This window comes from Anopheles darlingi, chromosome 2 (assembly GCF_943734745.1).
Source record: "Anopheles darlingi chromosome 2, idAnoDarlMG_H_01, whole genome shotgun sequence".
Classification (NCBI taxonomy): Eukaryota; Metazoa; Arthropoda; class Insecta; order Diptera; family Culicidae; genus Anopheles; species Anopheles darlingi.
Window position 1 is genome coordinate 90,948,348 of NC_064874.1, and position 11,054 is coordinate 90,959,401.

General features: G+C 52.5%; 1 protein-coding gene across 3 annotated transcripts in view; it reads left to right on the forward strand.

The window, feature by feature from the left end:
• The first annotated feature begins 233 nt into the window (after positions 1-233).
• The window catches only part of LOC125948501 (sodium/potassium/calcium exchanger Nckx30C), a 69,488-nt gene continuing 58,667 nt past the window's right edge, over positions 234-11,054 (forward strand). For all 3 annotated transcript variants that reach the window (XM_049674638.1, XM_049674640.1, XM_049674641.1), the window contains exon 1: positions 234-2,541. In XM_049674638.1, coding sequence (XP_049530595.1) covers positions 1,668-2,541 — 874 coding nt within the window. In that variant the 5' untranslated portion in view covers positions 234-1,667. The remainder of the gene's footprint in view (positions 2,542-11,054) is intronic.

The window sequence follows — 11,054 nt, forward strand, 5'->3', positions numbered from 1 at the left end:
CAGAGAAAGAGAGAGCGAGTGAGAGAAAGAATCGTTGTGGGATACCCCAGGAGCAGACACTCGCGCTGACTCGTGATCGGCTGTCGGCTGGTCCTGGTAGCGGCTGGTGGTTCTGGCATCCCGGCGCACGCAGTCGTCGGAAGCGAGAACCCCGTGAGCTTTCGCTAGCAGGCGACCAAATCCTGGCTTCCATTCCGTGCTCTCGCGTTGCTCGGTTAGTTCGTGCGCGTCCATTGCGATAACAGTACCTCCGGTTTTCAGTCCCACTCTCGCTCTCTCTCTCATACACACACACACACATTCTCTCTCACTCTCTCTCTCTCTCTGTACATAAACTATGCCTAGTACGGTTTTAGTAAAACAATAACAACAGCAGCAGAAGCACCAGCAGCAGCAGCAGCAGCAGAAGCAGCAGCAGCACTGGCAGGAGGAGCATTCACGCCAGAATCCTTAAGCACACCCCACCAGGAAGGTCCACCAAGCACGCCACAGACTCCACTCGACGCACGGACCCGGCCCACGCAAAAAGGGGCATCGCGCTAAACACACCTTCCGGAGCGTTCGGAGCACGGGCCCCGGAGAAGGAAGGCAAGGAGCCTCCAACACCAACATCGTCGCCGTCCCTTTGCTGATTCGGTCTTGCGTTCTAGGCCTGGATCTGCGACCTAATCTGCGTCGAGATGGTAGCACCATGGAAGGTGAAGAAGTGATCTCGTGATCCCCACGCGAAATTCCAGCAAATCTCCTCCGTACGTGCGTACCAGTGAGTGTGAGTGTTGCTGTGGTGTGTGCGTGCATTGGTTCCGGGTTTTTCTCGTGCTGGGCCCTTTGCCAGCTAGCCAGCCAGCCAGCCAGCTGCGGCATAAGTCTGGAGCCGAAAGGTGCGTCTCCATCAGCAAAACGTGTACGTGTGTGTGTGTGAAAACGATGCGATTCTAGTGCCATCCGGCAATCTGGTGCTCGGAAAGTGACGAAAAAGGGGAAAACGGGGGAAGAGGGAGTAGAGGTGAACGACAACCAAAGGCGATCAGCCGCAGCAGGAATGCAGCCAAGGTGATAGGTGGCAGGCTAGTGTGCGTCTGTGTGTGTATGTGTGTGTGTGCGCGCGCGTGTGTACTCGCGTGTGTGTGTGAGTGTTTGTGCGCGTAATGGCTCTAGGCTCTGTGGTTAGGATGGTTTCCCGGGCCGTGTACTAGGTCCGTGTGAAGGCCCTCGGTGTTGCGGTGAGCGCAAAGGGCCCGGAATCCCGGAGTCCCGGATCATGCCTGGTACCAGTGAGCGGGACTCGGTTGGTGTGAAGGCGTAGGCACCGTGCCTTCATTTCTCTCCTTCATTCCACCACCACCACCACCACCATCACCACCTTCTCTTGGCCTCGGTTCCTCCTCTAACCCCGCCCGCCTTGTAGGACCCCTCGAGCCCTAGAAACTTGTGGCAACGAATTGTGGCTGGAACGAAGCGAATGTAGTGCGCGTCCCGTCAGTGAGAGTCCACGTGAATTCCGCGAACGAACGAACGAAGGAAAGGGAAGAAGCAGTAGAAGCCAGCCCGGAAGCCAGAAGTCTAGCAGCGAAGCGATGTCTTCGGCGCGCAACGCTTGATAGGAGTTGGCGTTCCTTTTTTTTTGGAAAAAGGATTCCCGTTTCCGTCGAAAAAAAAAGGACGCAATGAAGCCATCACCTCAGCTCTCGCTACTATCGTTGTCGTCGTCGTCGTCGTCGTCGTCGAGCGGATCGACGATGTCTCAACCGCAGCCTAGTCGCCGGAACCGAAAATCAACAACCGGAGCTGTAGCGTTAGCAGCCACCAATACTCTCTCTACTACTAGTACTATTACTACTACAACTTTTCCTCCTACTGCTACTACGATTACCACTACTAACGATAATAACAATACCACCATTGACGGTGCCATGCTGCGCGAAGGAGAAGAAGGAGAAGTAGGAGGAGCGGTTGCCGCTCTGAACGGTTGCATCGATAGCAGCTCCTGCAGCCCCTGCAACAACAGTACAGGGACGGGCCGTCATAGACCACGGCTACCAGCACGGTCATCGGCATCGACCATGGGGGTCGGTGCGTCCTCAGGTGAGCGAGTAAGAAGGCGTAAGGCGACGACGCCAGGGCTTGGCTTGGCTTCGGCGCTTTCTTTCGGCGCGACCGACGTGGCCGCCGCTACGGTAAACGCCATCAATACAGCCGCACTGACCACCGGTGCAACCACCAACAACACAACACGCTGCTACAACAACAGCAGCAGCAGCAGCAACAACAGCAACAACACCAACCACCAGCCGGAAGTGCGAACTGGGGTCCGCGCGCGATCCACCGGTCGGCCCTGGGGTGGCCACGAGCTGCACCATGCCGTCGTCCGCATCCTCAACGGGAGCCGCCGGAATCGGTTGCTGCCGCTCGTCGTGCTCGGGCTTGCCCTCGTCACCATGCTAATGCCGGCGGCCCCGGCCGCCAGTGCCGAGTCCTTCTCGGATCCACTCTACTACGACCAAAACTCCAACGGGACGACACTGCTGCAGCTAGCAAATGGTAAATAGAAATAGAGAGAACGAGAGAGAGAGCGAGAGCGAGAGAGCGAGCGATTTGTGTGTTTGTGTAGACCAGGCTAGATTCCTGTGTGTGTGTGTGGGGGAGGGAGTAGCAAAACCCGAATCTGGTATCGAGGGATCCAAGGGGATTTTAAGGACCTTCGCTCGGTGCTCGCTACTCGCTCGGCGCTCGCTTCGAATTTTAATGTTTGCACCCCCTTCCCCATTGGGAATGCTATTAAAAAGAATGTGTGAGAGAAAGAGAAAGACAGAGAGAGAAAGAGAGAGAGAGAAAGAGAGAGAGAGAGAGAAAGAGAGAGAGAGTGAGTAATAGAGAATGAGAGAGAGAAGGAATACCGAGTTTAAGGATAAGTTTGGTTAATCGATAGACGTACTGTTTGTAGTAAGCAGCAAACAAACCTTCAGCAGCAGCAGCATAAGACGGGCTTTTCCACATTAACGTGGTACCCCAAAGCTCAACGCTGCCCGGCCAAGCCAAGAGAGGCTGCTAGAGGTCAAAGGACGCATAAAGGGTCCCCGGCGCTCGAGGAGGTGTTGGAGAAAGAACCGTAATCGTGCATTAGAAAACATTTGAAAATCCATTTCTTTTCTATCGCATCTTGAAACAACATCTCTACAGCACACCAACATACATAGTGCGTGTGTGTGTGAGAGAGAGAGAGAGAGAGCGACCGTTGGGACTGGGACACTAGCACTGGGTGCTTGGCCAATCCCCATTCCCTCACCCCCCCCCGATTACAGCGCTAAACGTATTTGTACTGGAATGTTTATTTTATTTCCAAAGCAAATACTTCTTCGCTCGCAGGCTTCGCTGGCTCCGCTGGCTGGTTGGCGGCTGGCTAGCTGGAGTCAAAAGCGATGATTATGTAACACCACGAGGGCAAACAACTGGGAAAACCGGTGGGTTTTTTTTGGTCCCAGTCATTTCCACACGCCACACGCACGATGGAGGCGCATGGTGGATGGGTTTTTTGGGAGGGGGGCCGTGTAATGACTCTAGCCTGGCGCGTTAGGAGAATGGAACCATTTTTTTTCAAGGCCACACACACCCACTGCGCTACTGATATGACCCTTGCTGTGATAATGGGTTTTCCACCGGAAAGGGGAGGAACGAGCAACTTTCCTTTCCTGGTGAACCATCGCGATAGGATTCAATATCGTTCCGGGTACGTACGGTTAGGGGAGTGTAGGGAAGGGGGTACAGGGTCAAACTGTGAGGCTTTAGGCTCCGAGCTGGACACCTTCACCTGAGACACCAGAGAGGGTACCTAACAAACGTGTGTTTGTTGTCGTCGTCGTCGTCGTCGTGGCAGGCTGTGAGCTGGTCGTTAGGGACGTTATCGATTAACAAACGCGACCAGCGCGTGAGCGCGAGCAACAAAATTGCAGCCACCGACGGACGGGCCAACCACCGAACCGAAGGGTATCAGAAGGATATCTTGACGGTGAGAGAACGAGCTCGATTCCCCCCCCTGTCCGTTTCACCTTGCTTCACCGGGGAGTGAGTTCCCCTTTTCGAGCAATTGCTTGCTCGCTTGGCCTAGGTAAGGTACGAAACGGAGGGTAAACGGAAAGGAAAGATGTCCTTTTTCATGACCCTGCGCTGCCTCAAAACGCGGTCTGCGAGCGGGACTACCTTGCGCGTTCGTTCTCCCGATTTTTGGGCTCACCGCTCTCACCGGCCATCGGCGTTGCACGTGATAGCAGCGCGGCAGAAGAGCGACAAGGAAAAAAGCGACCCTTGAAACTAGAAAAATGGCAGAAAAATGAGAGAGAGAGAGAGAGAGTGTGTGTGTGTGTGTGTGTGTGTTAGGTACGGTGACACACACTCACTCCAGCTCCTGCCTGCATTGGGTAACACGTGCTCCGTGCTGATTATAACCGGAGCGCCGCGTGAATGGTTAAGCTGCACCCAACGAGAGCCCCTGGCCCGTGGTAGCACAAAAAATGAAGACAATTTAACGTGCATCAATCGTGCTTTCGCGCGGGTCACGGGTGCTCCTCCACCCGTTTGATTACCGACTGATAAGTGAATAAGGCTTACCAGACACCTCCATTGTCCGCACCGTGCGCCATGGATGTCCAAATGAAGGGGAAGCTTTTTAGCAAAAACGCAAAACAATGGATTCCGCTGCCGGTGGTTCCAGTTGCTGCGAATCCACGCGCGCGGATAGTAATGCGCTGACCCACATTTATCACACTTCGTTAGTTTCACAGCGTGCTAATTGCTCTCTTCGAGCCTCTTCCTTTACCTCATTAGCGGTCTATCTGGGTTCGTTTATGCTTTGGCGCACTCTCGTTCACTCGTTCATTACTTACTCGCGCAATTTTTATGCACACAGCATAGCGAGAGCTACGTTTGAAGCATGTTCGCTTTTCCGTTTTTAATGAAGCGCAATTCGCGCTTACGAGGTGCGTTGGGCATCCAATATTTTTTTATTTATTTATAACTCTCTTTCAGCCAAATAGAAAGTCAACAAATAGCTCAACAGCACTCGTCATGGACGTCTGGGCGTTCTAATTGGGTGTAATGTAGAGCATAGCATAGTACCAACAGCAGAAGTGGTAACAGAAGTAGACCTCGGAAAGCTAGTCCGGAGTGCGAAGTGTTTATCATCAACATTTGCAGTATGCTTGAGAGTTATATAACAATAACGGAGCATTTCCGCTGGATTATAGCGACGGACTCTGTTTCACTTCTTTCATTTCGATGGCCGGGCACGGACCTTTTGAATGTTGATCTACAGTGAAAACGATAACAACCCCGAGAGTACCATCAAATGGGAAAAGAGCAGAGGAAAAAACTATTGCCTTGATGTTTAGCTTCAATAGAGCAACTCAGAGGTGCCTGATACTAAGTTTAGTTTGTGAAAAATATATTTTTTATTTCCAAATCTCCTCTTCCATAATTTACTTCAAGCAGCGTCAAGTTGTTTATGATGTGCTGGGAAAATAATTTCCCCCCGGTTTGGACTGCAATCACGGGGAACCAAAACGCACGAAAGTTCAACCGAGCAAATAGCGAGCCGGGAGCAAAATTCAAAATTCAGTCACCATACCATGGGATGTTTGCCCGAGTTTAGCAACAAACTTGCATTTATGAAAGTCGCCATAAATAGGTAGGAGATGGTTTTTTCCGATGCTCCAACTGCGGGCCCGCCCCTGTGGGAGGGAAAGATATGAATTAGAGCAACGTCAAAAGCATTTAAACTCATTAAAACTCATTTCATTTCTCGGTTCAGCTGGTGAACCTTTTTCGCATGCTTGGTGTTCCCTCGACTCGGAATGGGTTTGCATTCGATTCGACGAACTCTGCGCAGTACTGTCGGGCCGTCGGGTGTCGGAAGCGACCGTTCGCGCACCATGAACGGAAAGGGAAGTGAATTTTTCGCATAATCCAAATCCGACCTCGGTGCTATTGACCATATTACAAACTCCCGTACAACATACTTGCATTCCTGCGTTCGCGCGTGGAACCGACTGGCGGCTCCGGGAGTCATAAAAGTCGATTACCGTTGCCGTACCGTACCGACGGTGTACAGTGGCAATGAAAAAGAAAAAACATTCAAACTTCCACCTTACCCGGAACACCGGTTCGGGTGTTTGGGTCGCTCGAAAGACCTTAAACTCGATTCGCTCCCCCCGGGGGGCGGAGAAGGATGGAAAATCGATAGCGAAGAATTTTATTAATCTGATTCCGTTCCGATACCCAGGAGAAGGTGTTTTCTGTGGCATGCTGCCGGTAGGTGCTGCCAAGGTGCTAATGTTGTAACGAAGCCAGCATTTCGTTCCATTATGTATGACGTCCTGACAGGACGAACGGACGGACGGTGCCGTGGCCGCCAGAGGTCCGGACATTGCAGTGCAGCGTAAGCCGTACCGCATTAAACATCGCTCGAGCACCGAACCCGCACCAGGGTTAATACGAAAACCGAGAGACGTAGCCACCCATTGGCACCCGGGGGGAGGGTTTTGCGCATCGACCGGATCGCGACCGGAAAGGCGGCGGACAGCTGAAGGTGCGATCGTTATTACCTTGCGCAGGCAAGCAGGCGCTGGAATGTAAATGTCAAAGTCTCGTCTTCTTGTCGACCCCGTGGGTCATAAATCGCGGACCGGAGCGCATGAAATGGACGCGCGGTCGCCGCGTAAAAGGTGAATGAGCGCCCGCCAGCAGGGGGGGTGGGGGTGAGGGAAGTAAATGATGATCATTACAATCTTTCTCGAGCCGGAGGGGGTGGCAAATCGAATCAAGCGCGAGGCGTAAAAGAGCTACCACCGAACGGTGGAGTGCTTCGCTGCTTCGACGCGAGCTGGATAATGAGTTTTTCTTTTATTTTCAATAGCCTCTCGACCGTAACGCAACGCAATTCCTAGTAGGCTATTGCCTGGCTGATGCTGATGCTTGACTGCCCTTTCGGCAATATATTGTAATGTATACGCGGCTGTTCATAATTATTGATATGAATGCAAGCACGTGTGTGTGAGGTTTTATTCAATTATATTCTCAAATTCATCACCAGTAATCCGTGTGCCGACGGATTGCCATTTGGCACTCCAACTCTATGGTCTACTCGGAATTAACCAATCGTCGTCCTTGCGACAGAGGCATATAAGAAACATTCCTGGTTTTTTGTAGTTACAAATCTGATACACGTAGCACACACACACAAATACGAGGAGAAACAGGAAAATCCTCTGTACAAAGGTCTTCTCGGTACACGGTCTTGGGATAAGAGTGGAGCGTGGCTTCCACCTCCTGTATGGCACTTTGCTGTGCGGACAGCCGCTGCCGTGTATTGACTTATGCAAATATGCTGCTACCCATAAAAGCTTACAGCTAGTCCTTTCGACATGGCCATGCCATGGTTTCGTGTTCCGTGTTTCATGTTTCGAAGCACTGGCACACGGGCACGGGCATGGGCACTGGAAATGGCCCAGAGTGGTGGCCATGTGCTTTTTATGCTTTCCAGCAAACATAGCTTTCCATACGGTGAGCATAATGCCCAGCACCATCAAAAATGATTTCGGTCAACGACGACAACGACGACGACGACGACGACGACGACGACGAATGATGATGATGCTGCTGTTGCTGTTGCCGCTGGGTGTAGCTGGTGGCCTACCCGAACGTACGGTTCGACTCAAGACCATTCCAAGACCATCCATAAGATTGCCTTCCGTTTTCCATTCGCGAACTTTTGTCACGACGAAGAAGGCTTTCTCTACGCATCCCGCTTGGTTGTATGGGTGTCCTGAAGTGGCCTTGTTTCGACTTTCCCTTTCTTTTCCCCGAGCCTCTCGCTAGCACTCGGGCAACGAGTTGTAAGTTATGTTTCGAAATATGTATCCCCAAGAGGCGGGTGCAGGGGAGGGGGGAGGGGATTACAGGAGTGTGTGAGTCTTGTGATCTGGAAGCATCATCCCGGACCAAGACACCGAACTGGCGTTCGCTCGCTCGGTGAAAGTAATATCTTCGAAAACATTGTACGGAGAATTGTTTGTTTTCGTTCCACCACCACCAGCACCAGGCATTGGGAGTGCTGCTGGGCTGCTGGGGCGCTCTCCACGATCTCAACGATGATGGCACCAAAGCGGATGGGAAAAACGAGGAAAATTTGTTTCCTCTAATGTTTTCCAATCAATTCCGGCAAAGTTACGACTCGAACTGATGCGACTCCGACTCGTACACCCGCGATGGAGGTGGTGGTGGTGGTGGTGGCCATGATGGTGGTGCCGCTGCTACCGGATGGCATTGGATTGTTTTAGATTTTTCAAACCACTTTGATTACGCCACTTCACCGTCTCCTTTCCTCCTTTCCTCCTTTCAATGTTGGAAGGCATCAGGCGGCTTTTGTGTTGTGTTGGCTTTGGCTTTTTGCTTGTTTCAATCATGCCAACACGATACCACGACACACAAGACATCCGAGAGTTGTGGTCCGGAGCTTCGTCCCGTGTACCGTCGGCCTCATCGGGTGGCCGTATGTAGTCGGCCCGGACAATCGGTGGACCGGGAGGTGGAAGAAGTCATGAATAATGATGGGTGTAAGTATCAAAACAAACATCAATCTACGATAACAAACACCAGAGCGGAGCGGAGAGAGAGAGCGAGAGAGAAAGTAAGAGATAGAGGGTATGACATGCCAGAGTAGTGTTTTTGATTCGATCTAATTGGCTGGCGATCTTAAAACCATCTGGACAATGGCGGCCATATCGCATTGTCGTTGCGCGTACCGACACGACAGATCTTCTCTGCTCAGACATTCCCGGGTGTTGGCAGAATGTGTCGGAGATATGTATATTTCAATCAAAAAGGTAAATGAGAATCTTATCTCTCATAAAGCCCTATACAAACAGCAAAACCCTTTTCCGAGCGAGAGAACCGAGAAGCAAGTTCGGGCCACGAAAAAGGGGAACCCAAACGGGAACAACATATTCCAATTATCGATAAGCAAACAATCGAAAAGCCCCGCAGCGGAGCGGAGCTGACATACGGTTCCCGAATACACAGATTCTAACAGAAGCGACCGTGTGACAGGACGGTCCTAGATCCCGGAATCGGTCGCCCGGACTCCTGGAATGAGGTTCCCGTGAGTAGAGCGCATTAGCGCTGGCGCACCTCTGCAGCCCCAGGACGGACCATCCGGACGCAATCATCGGTGGCCGATCTAGTCCGGGGCGTCGGGGTTCTAGAAGGTTCAAGGGGTTTTCGCTTATACTCCAATTTGTGTTGGCCAGTTTTACCGAGATTTCAATCTCGATGATCGCTCGCAAATGGTCGCCGCGGTCGCGGCAAACATCTATGGAACGTGCACAGTGGCATAGTAATGAAGCTAGCTGTCGGGTGGCCATGGCCGGCCGTCCGGAAAGCGGGAAAAGAAAGGAAACCTAGCAAAATACAAATGAAAATGGCCGCACCACTGGCTGGCTGGCTGGTTGGCTGGTTGGCACTGTAACCATTCCATTGGAATACCGAAATGGGTCAAGTGATTTCGGGGAACTGCACGACCACGACGGTGGCCGCCCGCGGAACATTGCAATGCGCATAGAACATTCCAGCGAAACCAGGCCACACAGTAGTGGGTGTTGGAGACCCGGCCTGGTTGGAAAAGCGAAAAAATAGAAACAAACGACGAGGACGACGACGACGACGACGACGAGGGCGAACACACCAACACACACACACACGTACGTACGTAATAGCTTCTTAACGCTGAAGACGCTGCCGAAGAAAAGCAACGTGTCCGAGGTCACGAACGGGGCAAAGGGAGGGGGTTAACGGGGACACTGTGGGCCGCAATGCCCTATCCTATCTGGTGCGATCCATCGCCAGCGCTGGGTTCGGTTCCCAGGCCAGCGGACCTTCTTCCATTTCGGTGTGGCTCAAACAACATCTGTTTGTGGGTGGAATTCGACCGGAGTGGTGGTGGTGCCCGCTGCAAATTATCATTTTATGCGCGATATAAACATGCGAACCGCATGGTGCGGCCTATCTGGCGGGCCACCGGGCACAGCGCACACACACACATTCGCCTCGAGGCCAATCTAATTCCACTAAATGGTGCGCGAGTGCGTCATCATGCGTTTCGGGTTCGAGTTTCGGGTCCCGGTTCGAGGTCCTCTTCCGGTGACATCCGTGTCTACACATGTCCTCTCGATAGCGACCGACCGAGAGGCCTCTTTCTCGCGTAGCGCGTGGCCAACATTAACATTCACGCGACCTTTCCGTTTTCCAAGCGTGTGCGCACAGACACACACAAAGGAGTGAGGCCCCCATAAATTGAAAGTGTGATTCCCGGCCTGGCCTGGTGGGCACGATGGGCTTTTCAAAAGCGTCCCAGCGCACCCCCGGTGTCTTTAGATAGATTGCTCATTTGGTAACGGGCGCACGGGCCACGGGGTCGTCGTCACCATCGTCCCCCTTAATGATCGGGCTTTGGAGTTAAACGTTGGTCCCTCCCGGGGGAATTTCGAAAGGACAGATTACAGCAAGATAGAGAGAGAGAGAGTGTGTGCCAGGAAGAGACGATACAAACACACACACACACAAACAGAAGAACTTGGTTCATGCGGGTCGCTTGGTCTTTGCCAGTGCAAAATGGTTCCTCACAAGACGATTGCTTCAAAGGAACCGAAATCCGTTCTCGTAAGATGCTGGTCTGGCCACCAACCAACCGACCGACGAACGATTCATAAATTTCTCGGGCGACTTCCGCCAGCTCCAGCTTCTCTTCCAGCGCGCTTGAGACCCTCCGGTGGCGAGGGTTAAATAGGATAAGTCCAAAGATTGAATTGGTTCGCTGGAGGCTGAGCGCCCCCCCCCCCCCCCCCCGGGTTTGGGAATTGGGTCTTGGACCGGGGACCTTGGACCATTGACCAAAAAGTGCGTCGCGATGCGATCAGCGATGGTCGTGAGACAATTGTTCATCGTCGTCGTCGTTGTCGGAGGAGGACACTCCTCCGCTGCTAATGAAACGCACCACCGAATTGGCC